Genomic DNA, 19,876 nt, shown 5'->3' on the forward strand with positions numbered 1-19,876 from the left:
CTTCCTAAGCCCCCTCCGCTCACACTTCAAAGGGTTTTTGAGAATTCAGTGAGCAAAGGCTTGTAAACCGCGACACACAGGGCCTGACGGAACGTGAGTGTTCAATAAATATTAGCTATCACTAATTCGCTCTGATTAGAAATTCTCTGGATATGTGCCTAGTCGCGCTCAAAACTTGGCCTGATCCTAGCACTTTGGGAGGCTGAGGCAGGAGGATCGCTGGAGCTCAGGAGTGTGAAGTTGCAGTGAGCTATGATGACGCCACTGCACCCTAGCTGGGGCAACAGAGCAAGACCCTGTCTCCTGGGGCGTGGCCAGGATGCCTTGGGGCATAGTGACAGCCGGGCCCACAGCGCCCCGGGTGGCTGCCCAGCGCGCAGGCCGGCCGGGCTGACACTCTACACAGCGGTCCCTAACCTTTTTGGCCCCAGGGACAGGATTCATGGAAGACAGTTTTTAAACGGACGCGGTGGGAGTGGGGGGCGGGGCGGGGAGGCGGAGCTCAGGCGGTGATGCGCGGCCCGCGGGGTTGGGGACCGCAGCTCTGCAGGTTCAACAGGTTAGGGAGAAAACCACGCCCGCCAGTCCTGCACCGACTAGCCGCGCCTAGGTCCCCCGCATTCGTGAACCGCATCTTCCCACCTCGCCCCTTCGGGACTCAGTGGTATTTAAACTCCAGCCTGATTTCCCGCAGACCTCCAGCCATGGGGACCCAAGAATCCTGCTGCTAAATGCCTGCCCCCTCAGACACCATCTCCCAACCCCTGCCCCTGGGGGCCCCGGCGATCTGGTCGCTCGGTGTCTTCCGTCTCCGGGACAGAGAGATAGTATAGTGCCACCTCCCTGACCTTTTCCTCCCAGAAAGTTCGTCTCTCTGGCCTTTAATCCCGTGCCACGACCGAAGACCCAGACCTTCGGCCCCAATCAGAAGTGCCGTGTGCAAGTCCCACCTCCCGGTAGGGTCACGATACCTGAACTCCCAGCCGCCCTCCCCCACCCAACAAAAGTCCTAGGACTCCCCCAACCCTCACCCCTCCCTGCAGGGACGGAGACATCCTAACTGCAATTCCCACCCCACCTGGAGTCCCCTCCTACCGCCACCCTATCCTGCTTTCTGGGGGGATTCAGACCCAAACCCCACCTCTAGGGGACCCAGATGCCAGATCCCCCAGCCCCGCCCCTTTTGGGAACACAGATACCTGCAGTCCCCTCCCCGGTTCTCCAGGGCCCGCCCCTCCTTCCACCCGCCGCTTCGCCGCGCCTATCGCAGCCGCACCCGTCCCTCCCAGGACACCCGAGGGACCCATGGCTGCGGCGGCGGCCGGGCGGGGGCGACAGGGGGAAGAGCCCCGCGCCCTGAGCCGGGCGGTGAAGCTGCTGCAGTGCCTGGAAGAGCAATGCGGGGACCCCCGGCTGGCCACGAGTCCCCCGTCGCTGCGGGACCTAGTGCCCCGCACAGCGCAGCTGCTGCGAGAGGTGGCCCACGCCCGGCGGAAGGCCACCGGAGGCGACTCCGAGGGTCCCGGGGGCTCTGGGGACTTTCTAGTCGTTTACCTCGCCAACCTGGAGCCCAAGAGCCGACAGGTGGCTGCGCTGTTGCCACCCCGGGGCCAAAAAGGTGCAAACGACGAGCTCTTCCGGGAGGGTTCCAGACTCAGGTGAGTGGAAGCCCTCGCCCCAGGACAAAGGTCTCACGAGTGAGCCCCAGGTCATGCTCCCTCCTCCCTCCGACCCAGGCTCTGGGCCCCCAGACCCTCCTCCCTCAGACGCAGAAGTCCCCAGCTGCAGCCCCTCTTCCCTAAAGGAACTCAGAAAACTAAGCCACCCAGCTTTTTCCTTCCTTGGGCACCCATGCCCTTGGTCACCCATTTCCCCTTCTCCTTGGCGATCCAGCAGTCAGGTTACAGTTCCCGCTGTCCCACTCTCCCAGAACATGGGGACCCTATGGGGCTTCCTACACGAGGTGGTGTGAAGGGACACACCTGGGGAAAGGGATCTTTAGGCCCCCGTCAACCCTGGGCTGCCCACTTGGACTTTAGTTCCTGGGGAACAGCTGACACGGGCCCTAGGACTTGCCTGTAGGCTGGCCCCTCTGCTGTTCTGGACTCTCAGGAGGGGGCCGCTGAGTGACAGGGCAGAGGACATTTGTCAGGGAGCCCAGGACAAGGTCTAGATCAGTGGTTCTCAGCCCTGACGGGCCCCACCCCACCCTCCTTTTTTTTTGAGACAGAGTCTCACTCTGTTGCCCAGACTAGAGTGCCGTGGCATCAGCCTAGCTCACAGCAACCTCAAACTCCTGAGCTCAAGCGATCCTCCTGCCTCAGCCTCCCGAGTAGCTGGGACTACAGGCATGTGCCACCATGCCCAGCTAATTTTTTCTATATACATTTTAGTTGGCCAGATAATTTTTTTCTATTTTTAGTAGAGACGGGGGTCTCGCTCTTGCTCAGGCTGGTCTCGAACTCCTGAGCTCAAACGATCCACCTGCCTCGGCCTCCCAGAGTGCTAGGATTACAGGCATGAGCCGCTGCGCCCGCGCCACACTCCTTCTTTATAGCAAATATTTTGTAATGTCTCCTTAATTCATCCTGAAATGATATGCATTGGCTTAACGACCTACCCAGCCATAGTTTTTAATCACTATAATGTCCAAATTATAAGAGAGTGATAAAAGGAATGTTTTTCATAATATATTGTCTATATTTTGAATGAAAATGCCAAGTTATAACTATTCTGGAAGGCAGAATTGACTAGTCAGACATTGTACCTGTAAGCAGAACCGCCATGAGGCAGATTCAAATAGTCTTCTCTCTTTTTTTTTTTTTTTTAAGAATTTCTTTTTATTTTATTTATTTATTTATTTTAGACAGAGTCTCGCTCTGTTGCCTGGGCTAGAGTGAGTGCTGTGGCGTCAGCCCAGCTCACAGCAACCTCAAACTCCTGGGTTTAAGCAATCCTTCTGCCTCAGCCTCCCACGTAGCTGGGACTACAGGCATGCACCACCATGCCCGGCTAATTTTTTCTATATATATTTTTAGTTGGCCAGATAATTTCTTTATATTTTTTTTAGTAGAGATGGGGTCTCACTCTTGCTCAGGCTGGTCTTGAACTCCTGACCTTGAGCAATCCACCCACCTCGGCCTCCCAGAGTGCTAGGATTACAGGCATGAGCCACCACGCCCGGCCAAATAGTCTTCTCTTGATATCTAGGACAGCTAGATTTCTACAAAATTCAGTATAAATTTAAAAGGCACAAAAAATGCTCACATAAAAGGCAATTGGGGCTGAGCACGGTGGCTCACGCCTGTAATCCTAGCAGTCTGGGAGGCCAGGGTGGGAGAATCGCTTGAGCTCAGGAGTTCGAGACCAGCCTGAGCAAGAGTGAGACCTCCATCTCTACCAAAAAGAAAGGAAAATAAAAAACAAAAACTAGCCTGGCGTTGTAGTGTGCGCCTGTAGTCACCCAGGAGGCTGAGGCAGAAGGATTGCTTGAGCCCAGGAGTTGGAGGTTGCAGTGAGTTACTCAATGTCACCACTGAGCTCTATCCAGGGTGACAGAGTGAGACTCTGTCTCAACAAAACCAAACCAGTCAACGGAACATTCCTCCTTACGGCCCCCCACCCCTTCAAAATAAAATAAAATAAAATAAAAGGCAATCGGGTTGTAGGCTCAGATAATTATAAATGGATTTTCTACCATGATTCACAAATGTCTGATGGCACATTCAGAAGTCGAGTGAGACGAGGGCAGACCTTGCTGGAGAGGATTCTCCTCATAATTGAACATCCTCATCCTCATTACCATGTCAAACAAATTTCTAGAAGCTCCTTAGAAAGGTGATATAACTCCACTGAGAACCTCTGTTCTAAATTCAATGGGTTCTTGAAAGTAGGAAGTCTAGGGGTTTAGTGAGAGCCTGGTGGGTGTGCTTAGTGCCACCGGGGTCTTGGAAACTATTTGAAGGAGGTTCTGGACATCGACAAGCACTCTCCATTAAAATCTAATGCAAGCCACGTATATAGTTTTTAATTTTCTAGTAGACATATGACCAAATATGTTTTAAAAACAGGTGAAATGAGTATTAATAACATTTTCTTTTTTTAAATTTTTTTTTTTCTGCAGAGACAGTGTCTTACTATGTTGTCCAGGATGGTCTTGAACTCCTGGCCTCAAACGATCCCCCTGCCTCAGTTTCCCAAAGTGCTGTAATTGCAGGCGTGAGCCAACACACCTGGCCCATAACATTTTCTTTAACTCACCTACGTCTAAAATATTATCATTGTCAACTTATAATGAATATAACCCAATTATTAATGAGATAGCTAATGGTTTTTACATTTTCTTTTGCGCCAAGTTTTTGGAATCTGGTGTGTATTTCACATTTAAAGCACATCTCCATCTGACGAGCTGTATGTAGACAGCGGCTACCATATGGGACAACACAGTTCTAGATTCTGGGAAAGGACAGTGCTCAGAAACTGGCAGGAATGCTACAAACCTGGCCCAAAGACACTACTTTTTTTGTTAGTTTTGTTTTTGAGACGGTCTCACTCTGTTGCCCGGGCTAGAGTGCTGTGGCGTCAGCCTAGCTCACAGCAACCTCAAACTCCTGGGCTCAAGGGATCCTCCTGGCTCAGCCTCCCAGGTAGCTGGGACTACAGGCATGTGCCACCATGCCCGGCTAATTTTTTCCATTTTTAGTTGTTTGGCTAATTTCTTTCTATTTTTAGTAGAGGCGGGGTCTTGCTCTTGCTCAGGCTGGTCTCGAACTCCTGAGCTCAAGCAATCCTCCTGCCTCGGCCTCCCAGAGGGCTAGGATTATAGGCGTGAGCTACCGTGCCCGGCCTACTTCTTTTTTTTTTTTTTTTTTTTTGAGACAGAGTCTCACTCTGTTGCCCAGGCTAGAGTGAGTGCCGTGGCGTCAGCCTAGCTCACAGCAACCTCAAACTCCTGAGCTCAAGCGATCCTCCTGTCTCAGCCTCCCGAGTAGCTGGGACTACAGGCATGCACCACCATGCCCGGCTAATTTTTTCTATATATATTTTTAGCTGTCCATATAATTTCTTTCTATTTTTAGTAGAGATGGGGTCTCGCTCTTGCTCAGGCTGGTCTCGAACTCCTGAGCTCAAACGATCCGCCCACCTCGGCCTCCCAGAGTGCTAGGATTACAGGCGTGAGCCACCGCACCCGGCCTACTTCTTTTTTTTGAGACAGAGTCTCGCTGTTTTTGCACTGGCAGAGTGAGTACCATGGCGTCAGCCTAGCTCACAGCAACCTCAAACTCCTGGGCGCAAGTGATCCTTCTGCCTCAGCCTCCCCAGTAGCTGGGACTACAAGCGCATGCCACCTCACCCGGCTAATTTTTCAATTTTTGTAGAGATGGGGTCTCGCTCTTGCAGAGGCTGGCCTCAAACTCCTGAGCTCAAGCGATCCTCCCGCCTCGGCCTCCCAGAGTACCCAAGGACACTAGTAACATAAAATAAGAACAGGAATGAAATGAACATGCGTTGAGCGCCAATTCTCTGCCCAGCGTGCTAAGCATTTTATGTGCGCGTAAGACGTGTGAGAATCCTCACTGCTCCCCGGTGCAGGGGCTGTACTTAGCCCCACTTCACAGTTGAAACTGAGGCTCCAGGGGAAAAGAGAACTTGTCAAAAATCACACAGCAGGCCGGGCGCGGTGGCTCACGCCTGTAATCCTAGCACTCTGGGAGGCCGAGGTGGGTGGATCATTTGAGCTCAGGAGTTCGAGACCAGCCTGAGCAAGAGCAAGACCCCATCTCTACTAAAAATAGAAAGAAATTATATGGACAGCTAAAAAAAATATATATATATACATAGAAAAAATTAGCCGGGCATGGTGGTGCATGCCTGTAGTCCCAGCTACTCGGGAGGCTGAGACAGGAGGATCGCTTGAGCTCAGGAGTTTGAGGTTGCTGTGAGCTAGGCTGACGCCACGGCACTCACGCTAGCCTGGGCAACAGAGTGAGACTCTGTCTCAAAAAAAAAAAAAAAAAAAAAAAAAAATCAGACAGCTGATAAGGGTCAGAGCTACCCTTGACTGCCTCCATATCCTTATCAGTGACTCAGGGAGACAGCGGACAGGAGAAGAGACAGAGACAGGGCCCATCCCCACACCCCCTGGTGACGCTAAAACCTGAGAGGCATGTTGGGAGTGTGAGCCGCATGCAGACTGCCCCCCGCAACTACTTGTCCCCACAGTCCCAGGAGGCAAGGTTTCGGCTCCAGCCATGGTGGGCTTCAGGCAGAGGCACGGACGAGGAAGGACAGGGAAGGGAGCCTCGGACTGAGACCGGCAGTCTTGGAATGGACTCTCACCTGCGCTGATTTGTTAGAGAGAGTCTGGGGGCCTTGTCCCTGGGGCATTCCCCGCAGTAGGGGGGAAGGAGGTGTCGGTGGGAGCTCCAACATCCAGCCCGCGTCCTCACCCATCCTCACAGGCGACAGCTGGCCAAGCTGGCCCTCATCTTCAGCTACATGCACGCGGAGCTGGGCGCTCTCTTCCCCAGGGGAAAGTACTGTGGACACACGTACCAGGTCACCAAGGCCCCGGCCCACACCTTCTGGAGGGAGCACTGTGGAGCCCGGTGAGTGAACACTCGCCCCCAGGGCCCCTTGGCTGGGAACCCCCCCTCAGCCCCATTCCTGCCCAGGGACCCAGGAGTCCAGGCCCCCAGCTGCTTCCTCCCTGCGGATCCTCCCATCCTAGGCTCCCAGAGTCCTCAGATGCATCTCCCCCACCCCACCCCTGCCCAGGTGTGTGCTGCCCTGGGCCGAGTTTGAGTCCCTCCTGTGCACCTGCCACCCGGTGGAACCAGGCTCCACGGCCCTCGCCTTGCGCTCCACGATTGATCTCACCTGCAGTGGTCACGTGTCCATCTTCGAGTTTGACATCTTCACCAGGCTCTTCCAGGTCAGCAAAGGCTGAGACTGGGGGCCCGGACTCTTGGGTCCTGGGAGAGGAGGGGCTGGAGCCTGGACCCCCGGGTCTGAGGGAGGAGGGGCTGGGGGCCCGGACCCAGGTCTAGGGGAGGAGAGGCTGGGATCCTAAACTCGTGAGTCCTGGGGAAGGAAGGAAGTCTGGGTCTTCTGTGTAAAAGATATATTCCTGATGCCCACCATGGGTGTGAACGATGTGGCTGGATTCTTGAACCCTGGGAGGCACTCGGGCTGTGGGTGCTTCCTTGGTCCCTCCCTGACCCAAGCCCTGCCCCACCCCAGCCATGGCCAACACTCCTCAAGAACTGGCAGCTCCTGGCGGTCAACCACCCGGGCTACATGGCCTTCCTCACGTATGACGATGTCCGAGCGCGCCTGCAGGCCTGCAAGGACAAGCCAGGCAGGTGAGAGAGAGGTCGGGGCCCCCGGAGGATGGGGCTGCAGGGTCTCGGGGGTCTGGGTCCTGGGCCGGTGTGTGGTGAAGCCCAGACACCCCTCAGAGAGTTAGAACTGAGGAACCTGGGACTCCTCTCACCCTGCCTCTTCCCCCAAGACCTCCTGGACCTTCCCATAGTGTGGCAGCTAAAGGGACAATACCTGTTCTGGCAGAAGGCCTGAAGACCCTGTCCCAGGGTACAGTCCATTTCTGATACAGCCCATGCTGCACCATCTGTTAAATATTTTGAGTATAACCCCCCACCTGTTAGCATAGGAGACTGGGAAACGTGACATATGAGTCCTTAAATTATTTTAAGTCAGGAGTTTTGAGCCATTGAGTCACCCCAGAGGGCTAAGAGTTGAGGAACCAAGAGGTGAAGGGAATAGGAGGTCAGGTTTGTGAGTCTCTGCAGGGCTGAGGTACAGAAGCCCCAGGAAAGTGAGTGTATTAACACTCTTCCAGCTATACTTCAAACTGGTTTAAAGGAGTAGGGGGAGGAATAAATTAATTCCTATAATTGAAAAGACCAGGGTGTGGGTATCCGGCACAGCTGGATCCAGGTGCTCCTATGCTACGGTCAGGAGGCAGTTCCTGTTCACCCCCATCTCTGCTTTCCTCTGTGTTAACTTCATTCTCAGACATGGTCTCTCTGCATGGTAGCAAGTAGCTTTTAGAAGTCCCAGCTGTATACCCTACCAGCTTAGCAACCTCTGTAGAAATGGAATACCTTCCAACAAAAGTCCCAGAACGGACTGCAAGCACTGTGGTCGGGGGTCCTGAAATGCACTGATTGGCCAAGCCAGAATCAGCCTTGTCTAAACCCCAGTGAAGGAAAGAGAGGTCTCCAAATGGAAACAGGGATGTTGTGCTCATAAAAGCCAAGCAGATAAAAACAACAGATACCCCTATAGTGGCGGACAGGAATCTAGCACCTCATTGCCTAGAGGATGAAGCTGGGGGTGAGGACTTCCATACCTGGATCCCCAACAGGGTGGGGGACTGGGAGTTCCCAGAAAGGACAGTAGTGACTATTCCCTCACCCCCTCCTACCTTCCTCTCCCTCCAGCTACATCTTCCGGCCCAGCTGTACTCGACTGGGGCACTGGGCCATCGGGTACGTGAGCTCAGATGGCGGCATCCTGCAGACCATCCCTCTCAACAAACCCCTGTTCCAGGTACTCCTGGAAGGACAAAAGAACGGCCTGTGAGTCCCCATCCTGGCAGGAGGAGGGTGCCAGCAAAATCCACTTCGAAAGGTCATGCATGTTGAGCACTGTCCAAAACAGCACGTTTGAGGGTACACAATTCACATAGCGGACGTCACAGGTTTGCAATACTACAAGCTTCCAGCAGGTGGCAGTCAAGGGGAAAGGGCGCCGAGCTCCCACGCCCGCCCGCAGCAGCTCTAAGAAGTGTGTGGGGACACGGACACAACCCCGGGGGCTCCATTCCTTGCAACTGGGTTCAAGGGCTTTTCCTTCTAGACATCATATCCTGTTCTGGAATCTAGACTGGTAGCAAAGACAGAGAGCTGGGGAACCGGCTAGACTGGTGGTTTTCAACCCGTAACCTTGGCCGCCCCAGGGCCCCTCTTTCGGAAGTTTCCTTGGGTAGGAGGAAGCAGGTTAGCTTCCAGACTGTCGCCTTTAACCAGAGCTTTCTTATCAGTCATGTCTATATGACTGGTACCGTGTGAGATAGGGAGAGACACAGATACGCTGCCTATTCTCATAATTCACCACAAACCCTGAATTATTGAGTGAATACAACTTTAGGTTCCTGCAAGTCTCTGATCGCAACATTTTTGTGAATCAACCACAACATAATAATCTTTATGTGTGTTTTGTTTAAAGACACTTTAATGCTTAGTGTTGATTCATTGACATTGAACTCAAAACCGACAGCACTGTAACTTGTGCCTGAATGAGGCTTGTCGAACATACGAGGCACATCACAGCCTTCTTTTACTTAGGAACAATAGACAGCACTTCAGCAACACTCTTGGGGGCCATTTAAAACAGTAAAATCAACAAAAGGCATAAAAATGGGAGAAATAGGCTATAAAAAAAGACACTTGCTTATGGTGTGAGAGCCGAAATTCAACCTAAGCTAAGATCGAGCACAGTAGGCAGCTCAAATTTTTCACCGTCTGTCCATGTCCCTGAGTGATCACAAAAGCACTTGGGAATATTGATCTGGGGGTTCCAAAGACACTGCAGTGAGTAGGAAAGTTTGCAAATAGGGAGTCTGTGAATACTGATCTATTGTATAGACACACACACATACACTATTATGATGTTTCTATTTGACAGCTGGGGAAACTGAGGCACAGAGAGGCAGAGCCACATGCCCAGGTCACACAGCTACTGAGCTGACCCGCTGGGATTTGAAGCCAGGCGGCCAGGCTCTGAGTGTGTCCCTTATCCACGCTCCTGTCCTGAATTCCAGGCCAGAGTTCACTGGAGAAGAGGGTTCTAAGTGTGAATACCAACACTTTGGCCCAATCCCCCTGCCCTACAACGCACACAGCCCCCACCGTTTTACAGAGGGGAAAACTGAGACCCTGAGACAGGGGAAGGGACAGCAAGCTCTTTCCCTCGCATGGCAAGGTGGCTTTCTGGGTCTAAATTGATCACAGCAGCACCCTCTTACTAGGTGCTGGTGTGCAGACAAGCTGCATGTTTCATGAGCACCGTCCTATTTAATCCTCACCATAAATCTTTACCCCACGCATCATTATACCCCTTTTACAGAAGGGGAAACTGAGGCCAGAGAGGTAGAGTTGCCCCACCCAGGTCACACAGTGTGTTTGCAGGAGATCCACCGTGGGGCCCAGGCCAGGGGTCCCGCTCCGCTCTACACAGAAGGCCAGGCAGGGTCACCAGCCTCAGGGGACTCTTATCCCTCCGTTGGTCTGAGGATGCAGTTATGACCCGGATGGGAGAGCTGGAGGGTTCAGAACCTTCTTCTCGGCTGCCCTGCAGCCCAGTGCTGAGATCTTGCCTACAGCCCTGGTTCTGCGTCTCTCTGGACCTCACCACGTGACCTGGAGCCGTCCCCTTTCCCACATGGAGCCTCAGGTCACTGTCTGAAGAGGCAAGAAGTAGTGCAGATGGTCTCAGAGGGTCCTTCCAGTCCTGATGCTAAGATCCTAGGACTTGGTCACTCCAACAGTCTGTGACTCTAAAATCTGTCGTGCTCGGGCCTGAAGATGACGGGTGAGGTTCCAACAGGGCTAAGCCTGAGATTTCAATCAGTTTCCTGGTTCTTGTTCAATCAGATCCCTACTTCCAGAGCTTGAGTTGTTCAGGTTTAGTGTGCCCCTTCTTTGGAGGTCTCAGGGGACACAGCCCTGCCCTGGGGGTGTGTCCCAATTTGCGGAGGGAAGAGGGAAAATATCCCCAGGCCAGCAATGGACTTGAGGCAAATCCTTATCCCAGGGGGCCATAAGGCCCTGTGGCCGGTGGGTCCTTGTTAGTCTGGGGGTGGGAAGCACTGGATGGCCCCTCAACTGCCCCCCTTACCCTCCCCCAGCTACCTCTACCCAGATGGGAAGAACCAAAATCCGGACCTGACCGAGCTCCGCAAGGTAGAACCGCATCAGCAAATCCACGTGTCTGAGGTGAGACCCAGCGCTGCGCCCACAGTCCCTGCCCACTGCCCCCAGCCTCGCTCCACCTTGGCTCAGAGGCCTTGGGCTGGAGTGCTGGCATGGTGGCTGTGTGACCTTGGGTAAATCACTTGGCATCTCTGAGGCTCAGTTAATCCTCTGGAAATATGGCTCCTCCTGCCTCTTTCTCAGGGGTTATCATGGGGATTAAACAAGGAAAAGATGCGCTGAGATCATCAGAACAGCTAATGCACTTGAGCGTTCGCCAGTGACAGCCCCTGTGCCAGCTCTTCATCTTCACAGCCACCCCTCGGGGGAGAGAGAGAGACAATAGATATGTTTTTTAGTATAAGTATATCCTGTGCAATATTTAAAACATACTTAGACTTCAAATTTTATTCACCGTTTATCTGAAATTCAAATTTAACGGCATCCAGTATTTTTATTTGCTAAATTTGGCAACCGTGAGCGCAGACAACCCCGGAGAACGAGTCTCATAACAAGGAGTGAAGATATGTCAAAGGCAGATGGACACACTGGCTTTGAACTTGGAGGAGGGTTCAGGGCTGGTGCAGAGGCTTGGGACTTTCTTCCTGTGGCCCGAGTCGTATCCCCATGGCTGACACCTGCCCCTTCCCGCCTTCCCCATCTCCCCACCTGCCAGGAGCAGCTGCGGCTGTACTGGGCCATGGACTCCACGTTTGAGCTCTGCAAGATCTGCGCTGAGAATGACAAGGATGTGAAGATCAAGCCGTGTGGGCACCTGCTCTGTAGCTACTGCCTGGCTGCCTGGCAGGTGGGTCTGAGCCCTGCCCCGCCTTCTCCTCTGGTCCCCCCGCCCCCTACAGTGAAACCACAGGAGGATCTCCCACATGCTTCATTGACAAGGTGGGGAAACTGAGGCCCAGGGAGAGCAGAGACCCGCTCAGGATCACTCAGGAGCCCGGCCACCTGTGTGTGTGTCTCTGCTTCCGTCTCGCTCTGCCTGTGTTACCTCTGTTTCTCCTTCCCTGGCTCCATGATTAGTGGAAAGGGCTCCTTCCTTCCTTCGCTGGGCAATCCGGAGCCAGTGGCTTCACCTCTCTGAGCTTCAGCCTCCCGCCCTGGAGAATGGGGCTGTTGACAGTGACCTCCCAAGGGCTGCAGTGAGAATCTGAGCCCCCAAAGGCCGGGTCCAGGAGCAGCTGCCCTGGCAACAAGTGGCTCCCTCCTGTGTGGGCCCCTCCCGGCCCCTCCCCCTCCCCCACCTCCATGACTCCTCCTCTCTCCCTCCCCACATCACTCTGCGGGGGTTGGGGGGTGGAGGTCCTCACAGGCCCAAGGGACATGCTGGAGAACAGGGAGTCACTGACCCTTTCCCTGTGGACCTCCCCAGCATGAGGACAGCCGGACCTGCCCCTTCTGCCGCCGCCAGATCGAGGGCTGGGACGCCATAAGTATCTACCAATTCCAAGGGAAGCCCGTGGAAGCCCAGGCCACTGCTAAGGACCCGGGCCCCAGCAATGACCAGGAAGACGGGGAGCTGGAGCTGGGGCAGGTGAGCAGGACCGGGCAGGAGCTGGAACCAGAATCCCTGGGGCCTGAGGGAGGAGGGGACTGGTGACAAGACTCATGGTCCTAGGGGCCTGCACTTTTGCTTCCCCAAGGGTCTGAGGCTGTGGCTTTCTCCGGTTGTACCCCTCCCAGGGGTTAGCACTGTGTCTTGTTTTCCGTTATATCTTGAATTTAGAACAGTGTCTGAATGCTGGAACCCCCAGCAGGAGGACATGTCAGTGAGGAGAAAACAACAGCTCACACCTGCCCCCACCCTCTGTCTCCTCCAGGCAACCCCCTCGGCTCCTCCACTGCCCCCTCGGCCAGATCTGCCCCCCAGGAGACCCAGAAATATAGGCCAGCTGAACGTGGTGAGTCACACACAGGTCTGAGGTTGGAGGCTCATGTCTTACTCAACCCCAGGGTAGGGTCCCCAGTCTGGCCAGGTGCTCAGGGAGGCCTTCCTGGGCCACCTGGTTGAAAACAGCATCCCTGTGGGACCCTGCCCTCCTGCATTGGCACAGTCCTCTTGCCACGTGGCAGAGCTTATGGCTTTGTTGGTTTCTGTCACCATCAGCAGGTTGAAACCCGCCTACAGGTCAGGACTCGGACTCATTCTCTGTTATAGCTCCGGAGTCTAGAATCGTGCCTGACACACACAGTAGGTGCTCAATAAACTGGCATGCAACAAATACACTGAACTGGGTCTTCCCAACAGCCCTATGAAGTGGAAAATGTCCCTCTCCCTGTGTTCCAGAGGAAAAAAACTCAGAGGGGTGACTGCACCTGCTGAAAGCCACACAGCCTGAAAGAGGAGAAGCCAGGGTTGGGGTCTTTAAGGCCCCCAAAACATCTGCTTATTTTTTAAGTAAGGCCAGGCCTTGCTTTCTTCTCCTCCTACCCCTCACTCCAGGATTTTCTGGGACCTTGGCCTGCTGGAGAGGGGCAGCTCTCTGTCAGCATCTCAGGCTGGGTACACACTGGCTTCAATCGATACTGGGCCCTCTTCAAACAAACAGCTCGGGAAGTCCGGGAACATTATTCGACCACAGCAAACAAGAGAGCCAGCAGGAAGTGGGGGTGGCGGTGAGACCAGCCAGGGAAGCTAAAAACAGATCCCGACCTGCAGCCAAAAGCGAATGGAAACATTAGGAGGCACTCAGCCGGCTCCCTGGGGACAGGAGGGGGGCACAGCCAGGACAGTGGCCGACTCCGGGCACATCCGGCCAGAGGGTCGCATATTTGCCCAGGCTGCGCCCTCTGCCTAGCACATCCTTTCCTCCTCTCCCCAAACCCTGCCTGATTCAAATTCCAGGCAGCTCCTACTCTTTCATTTTTCAAAACATACCATAGAAAAGACAGCCCTGGGTTTGCCACTTCCCAGCAAGGTGACTGTCATGGTGAGAATTAGTTAATGTGTGTCTAACTTTTGCTATGTGCCTGGCACTGCTTTTGAACATATTCATGTAATTGTCATGACAGCCTGCTGAGGCAGGTACTGTTACGATCCCATTATACAGAGGGGAATGTTGAGGCGCAGAGAGCTTATGGTCACCCAGCTCTCGGGTGATGGAGTCAGGACTCGACCAGGCCCCTGGCTCTAGCCTCCAGGGCCGTCTTTCCCTCCCCCGTGGGCCTCCATTCCCTTGTCTGTAAAGTGAGTACCACGCATGCTCATCCCTGCCTCTATGGGCTGCTGTGCGCACTGGATGCCTACGGGGCTGTGTTAAGGGTCGTCCCCTGGTTGTGATTTGCATATGGTGCTGTGTCCCAGGGAATGAGCCCCAACACAGCTGTTCTCCATCTGAGAAACCCACCTCTAGGGGGCGACACCGCCATTGAGCAGAATCCTGGCACCCCACTGGCCCACTGGGGACCTCTCTGATCCTCAGCGTGTCCATGCGGAAAATGGGGACAAGCATGGCAGGAGCCCCACAGGTTTTGATGAAGCCAGTGAGAGCGGCTAACCTGAGTCGGAGCCCCACTCTCGCCTCTCAGAAGCCTTCCCAGCTCCCCAGGACTCTAAGAATTCAAGGCGAAGCCCGCAGCCCACAAGGCCTGGGGATTGGACCCCTCCCCACCTCCTGTCCCCCCACTTTCCAGCAACAGGGGACCCTTGCTGCTCTTCTAACAAGCCAGCAAGACCCCAGTCTCAGAGCCTCTGCCAGGATCCTTCTGGAAGGCAGGAATCTGCTCAATCATCCCTGTCTCCCAGAGGCCTCCCCGGGCACCCCCACTCGCCCCGTGCACTCTGAAGTTCTCGGAACCCGCTCTGAGATATCGCTTTGTTCATAAGCTGATTACTCGCCTCTGGCTCAGAGGACCGTCAGCATCACGAGGATGACAGAGATTTTTTTTTTTTTTTTATCTTGTTTGTGGCTGTCTCATCGGAACCTAAAACAGTGCCTGACACACTGTGGACACTCAGGAAATGTTTGTGGGGTGGAGGGGGGATGGGTGGATGGGTGGGTGGATGGATGGGTGGGTGGGTGGACAGAAAAACTAAAACTTCTTCCTGCCCAAGGCAGAGGTGAGAAGGAAAACAAAAGGCATGGATTGAAGAGACCTGTCTTACAGCCCCCACCACCACTGTGAAATGATGCCCCCAGCCCCCAGGCTGCCGCTCAACTGGGACATTTCTTAATCTCCTCCCCTCCAGGCACCTCTGGCCCTCCCCAGACTCCGGACTCCCCTTCCCTTGCCGAGAATTAGGATCGAGACCTCAGCCCCGTGGGAAGTCACCTCCAGTCCCCGAGCCACGGAGGGGGCCCCAGAGTGAGTGAAGGGGCCGGGTAGGCTGCTCTGGGACTGGGGTCTAAGGGAAAGTGGGCGGGGAAGGGGGCAGAGGGAAGCACTGGGTCCCAGGAATCCCCGGTGCCCCCCAACACGCTCCCCATTGCAGGAACTCCTGATGGGAAGCGCCCCTCCAGCTGCCCCGTGGGGCCCCCCACTGGCTGCCACGCCTGGAGGCCAGGTGGGTCCACTCCCCCCTCTTCAGGTTCCCTCCCCCAGGCCTGGCCCGGCCTGCCCCGCTCCTCCCGGATGTGATACGATCTAACACACCTCTCTTTCCGCATCGCAGGGCACCCAGATGTGCTGCTAAACGGAGCCCCGGGGCTAGAAGGGGTTTGTGAAACGGAAATAAACTTCCCAGCCTGGTTTGTCCTCCAGTCTGTGAAGGAAGAGGGCAGCGGCCACCAGGGGGCAGCGTGGCACTGGGAAAGGGCAGGCCCCAGGCCCATCCCCACCTGGTCAGCTCAGGAGTCCAGGCCTAGCTCCTCCCCCCTCAGACCCTCCTCCCTCAGACCCTCCTCCCTCAGACCCAGGGGTCCAGCCCCTCCTCCCTCAGACCCTCCTCCCTCAGATCCAGGGGTCCAGCCCCTCCTCCCTCAGACCCTCCTCCCTCAGACCCAGGGGTCCAGACCCTCCTCCCTCAGACCCTCCTCCCTCAGACCCAGGGGTCCAGACCCTCCTCCCTCAGACCCTCCTCCCTCAGACCCTCCTCCCTCAGACCCAGGGGTCCAGACCCTCCTCCCTCAGACCCTCCTCCCTCAGACCCAGGGGTCCAGACCTTCCTCCCTCAGACCCAGGGCTCCAGCCCCTCCTCCCTCAGACCCTCCTCCCTCAGACCCAGGGCTCCAGCCCCAGCCCCTCCTCCCTCAGACCCAGGGGTCCAGCCCCAGCCCCTCCTCCCTCAGACCCAGGGGTCCAGGCCCAGCCCCTCCTCCCTCAGACCCAGGGGTCCAGGCCCAGCCCCTCCCCCCTCAGACTCAGGGGTCCGGCCCCCAGCCCCTCCTCCCTCAGACCTTCAAACAGAATCTGGGCCCCAGCCTCCTCTGTCAGTCCCAGGAGTCCTGCCCTCAGGACTTAGGCATCCACAGTCCCAAGTTCTCAGAGAACCAGCCATCCAACTCCCCTCCCCCATCGTGGCAAAAAAATGCCTGGACCCAGATCCAGATATTCAAGTTCTAAGGCCCTAATCAAAAAGACCACACACATTTCCTTGAGAGTTATGTGCCCAGTGTCTCCACAACCTGCTCTCTGTCCCTCCCTCTTCCCTTCGTCCTCCCCCTCTGGGATCCTTCTTCCAAGTAACAGTAAAACTTCTAGTGTACAAGGAGCTGAGGCAGCGGGTGGGTCCCCACCTCATCACTCATGGAGGGACCCACACTTCTCTCCACCTCAGTTCAGAGCAGTCTACATGCCCTGAGTCCCTGCCCTGTGCCCACCTTGGTCACTGCCCCCCTTGGCTTCATAATCCAGGAGGGGAGACAGACCTGTCCCCAGACGGAGATGACCCAGAGTGGGCAGGGTTGGGGTGGGGGAGCCCAAGGGGCTGCAGGAGCCCAGAGGGGGTGACTGGCCCAGCCTGGGAGGTCAGGTAGGGCTTCCAGGAGGAGGGGATGTCTGAGCTGAGACTTCAAAGATGATGAAAAAGTATCGCACTGGACAAGGGACTTGAAAGGATGTATCACAGATTGAGTTCCAAGCAACTGAATCCACGTCTGGGCCAGAAAGGCAACGTATTGAGAGGATTTGGGGTCACTCGCAGAATCCCAGGAGTGACTAGAGAACCAGGACTGGAAAGCAGGAACACTGGCAGCGTGCCAGCAGCAGTAATCCAGACACAGTCACGCCACAGAACCGGTCTGATGAGGACACGCTGGTGCCCCGATAACCGCTGGATACTCTAGCGTCTCATGGCCTCCGCTGCCCCAGAAACAGGATGCTCTTCTCATTAGCTGCTCGCAACAATTTACTCTGGACTTAGTGGCAAATGACAACAATCATTGCATTACCTCTCATGGTTTCTATCGACCAGGATTTGGGGAAGGCCATGCCGGGTTGGTTCTGGCTCAGGGTGCAACCAGCAGTGCCTGGAGGAGGACAGCTGGGGCTGGACAGGTGTCTCTCTGCAGTCTCAGAGCCTCCCCATGTGTCTCCACACAGGCCGGCTTGGGCTTCCCCACAGCATGGCTGCCTCAAGGTAGTCAGACTGCTTACCTGGTGGCTGAAGGCTCCATGGACAGTATTCCAGTGACTCAGGCAGAAGCTGCATGGCTTTTTCTACTTCATCTTGGTCGTCATGCACTGTCGCTTCTGCTTGTATTCTGTTGGTTACACGAAAGTTACAAAACTGCACAGATTTGAGAGCAGGAGTCATAGGCTCCGCCTCTTGATGGAAAGTGTCAAGCTCTGATTGTAGAAGAGCATGTGGGATGAGAGAGTTTGTTGCAACCATCTTTGGAAAATAGAATCTGCCCCAGCTTCTATGGCTGGAATACATTAGCCAATTGCTGCTCCTTTTGCAATATTACCTCCTGATTCAAAAGTGTGAAAGGATTGGCCAACAGGGGTTGGCAAGAAGGCGAGCATCTGTCCTGTTGGCTTCAACAGAGGGTACCAGGCTTTCAGACAACAGGGATTTCTCCAAATGTGGGCGGGGCGTGGGAGGGGCAGATGCCAGGTAAACCCCCCCACCAAGAAAAGTCCACTTCAGTCTGCCCCTATAAATGCTCAATATCGATACGTTTTTTGTTCTATATGTATACTCCTCCCCCAAAAGTTCTTATCTAAACTCTCCCCTTACAACTAACTCTCCTTCTACAATCAAAAATGCATTCACACTGCTGCCCAAAACAGCACAAAATTTCAGTAGTTCCATTTTCCAGACCTGAGACGGGAATCATCTTGGAATAAACATTCCCCTCCAAATGGGCCGTGATCCCCGTATTCTACAAGCTGTGAGCTCATTTTAAAGTTAACTATCAGGGCAGGGCGTGGTGGCTCACGCCTGTAATCCTAGCACTTCGGGAGGCTAAAGCAGGGGATTGCTTGAAGCCAGGAGTTTGAGACCGGTCTGAGCAAGAGTGAGCTCCTGTGTTTACAAAAACTAGAAGAAATAGCTGGGTGTGTTGGTGCAATCCTGTAATCCCAGCTACATGGGAGGCGGAGGCAGGAGGATCGCTTGAGGCCAGGAGTTTGAGATTGCAGTGAGCTATGATGACGCCACTGCACTCTAGCCCAGCTGATAGAGCAGGACCCTGTCTCAAAAAATAAATTAATGAATTAAAAAAGTAAAGTTAACCATCACACACTGTGTGTAAAATAATGGGAGAAAGGTAGGAAAAAGATAAGGCTTGTGATTGAAGATATATAAGTATATACACATGAGACAGCAAGGATGGAATTGAGTATCACTTAATTTGGTCCACAAATATTTACTCATGTCTTCCTCATGCCACGCACTGTTCTAGGCCCTGGAGATACATTAGTAGACAAAAGAAAGTTCCTGTTCTTTTGCAGTTTGTAATCTGTGCAAGACAAACAAAAAATAACTAAGCAATAAATGCCATAGAGGGAAATGTAGTCAGATAAGGGCAATAAGGAGTGGCGAGGACAGCAGGAATTGCTACAATTTTAGATAGTTTGGTCAAGGAAAGCTCTTTAATGAGGTAGGTTTGAGAAGAGCTTTGTTTTGCTTTGTTTTAGAGACAGGGTCTTGCTTTGTCACCCAGGCTGGAGTGCAGTGGTGAGATCAGAGCTCACTGCAGCCTTGAACTCCTGGGCTCAAGGAATCCTCCCATCTCAGCCCTGCAAGTAGCTGATACTACAGGCATGCATCACCACACCCGGCTAATTTTTTTTATTTTTTGTAGAGATAGGGGTTGGGGGTCTTGCCATGTTGCCCAGTCTGGTTTTGAACTCCTGGCCTCAAGTGATCCTCCCATCTTGGCCTCCCAAAGTGCTAGGGTTACAGGAACTACAAGCATGAGCCACTACAAACATGAACCACTGCGCCTAGCTGAGATTTGAAGCCAGTGCCGGAGGAAGCTATGTGGGGGGAGAATGTCCCAGCAGCAGGAAGAGCAAGTGTGAAGGTCCCGAGGCTGGCACGTGCCTGCCGTGTTGAAGGAAGAGCATGGCGGCAGAGAGACCAGTATGACAAGAGAGGAGCTGGTGAGGGGAAGTGAGTGAGAGACGGGGTCAGGGAGATAAAGGCACAGGATCAAGGACCTCATGAGCTGTGGGGAGAACTTCAGCTTGTCCTCTGAGTGAGATAAGAGCCATGGGAGGACTCTGCAGAAGAGTGACATGAGCTGACTCACACTTTAACGGGATCCCTCTGGCTGTTTTGTGGGAATAAATTGTAAGGGACAAAGGCAGATGATGTTACAAGACTAGTTTCTGCACGTCTGTGAGGGGCTGTGGCTGGTATTTATGGCTTCCCTCCTTCTGCACACCCCATCTAGTCCTCCCCTCACGTAGGACCTCAGGGGGCCCCGTGCTTGAGGAAGGTACAAGGGGGTGGCCGATGAGAAGGCACCTACCTA

General features: G+C 54.3%; 1 protein-coding gene across 2 annotated transcripts; it reads left to right on the forward strand.

Moving 5' to 3' along the window:
* The first annotated feature begins 1,239 nt into the window (after window positions 1-1,239).
* CBLC (Cbl proto-oncogene C) lies at window positions 1,240-15,701 on the forward strand. 2 transcript variants are annotated; one of them, XM_069458517.1, is made up of 12 exons: window positions 1,240-1,658; window positions 6,462-6,608; window positions 6,778-6,934; window positions 7,243-7,364; window positions 8,466-8,603; window positions 10,934-11,021; window positions 11,674-11,805; window positions 12,385-12,546; window positions 12,833-12,913; window positions 15,202-15,317; window positions 15,445-15,516; window positions 15,625-15,701. In XM_069458517.1, the coding sequence occupies exons 1-11, from the start codon at window positions 1,306-1,308 to the stop codon at window positions 15,452-15,454; spliced, it is 1,506 nt and encodes a 501-aa protein (XP_069314618.1). In that variant the 5' UTR covers window positions 1,240-1,305; the 3' UTR covers window positions 15,455-15,516; window positions 15,625-15,701. The 2 variants fall into 2 exon arrangements, with proteins under 2 accessions (XP_069314618.1, XP_069314619.1); XM_069458518.1 differs by having other exon boundaries at window positions 12,833-12,910.
* The last annotated feature ends 4,175 nt before the right edge of the window (window positions 15,702-19,876 follow it).

This window comes from Eulemur rufifrons, chromosome 24 (assembly GCF_041146395.1).
Source record: "Eulemur rufifrons isolate Redbay chromosome 24, OSU_ERuf_1, whole genome shotgun sequence".
Taxonomy (NCBI): domain Eukaryota; kingdom Metazoa; phylum Chordata; class Mammalia; order Primates; family Lemuridae; genus Eulemur; species Eulemur rufifrons.

Bases quoted from the DNA above. Each gene is read 5' to 3' on its own strand.
- CBLC (XM_069458517.1), top strand. From the start codon at position 1,306: ATGGCTGCGGCGGCGGCCGGGCGGGGGCGACAGGGGGAAGAGCCCCGC. The intron at 1,659-6,461 runs GTGAGTGGAAGC...CCATCCTCACAG, and splicing joins CGGGAGGGTTCCAGACTCAG to GCGACAGCTGGCCAAGCTGG. The intron at 8,604-10,933 runs GTGAGTCCCCAT...ACCCTCCCCCAG, and splicing joins GAAGGACAAAAGAACGGCCT to CTACCTCTACCCAGATGGGA.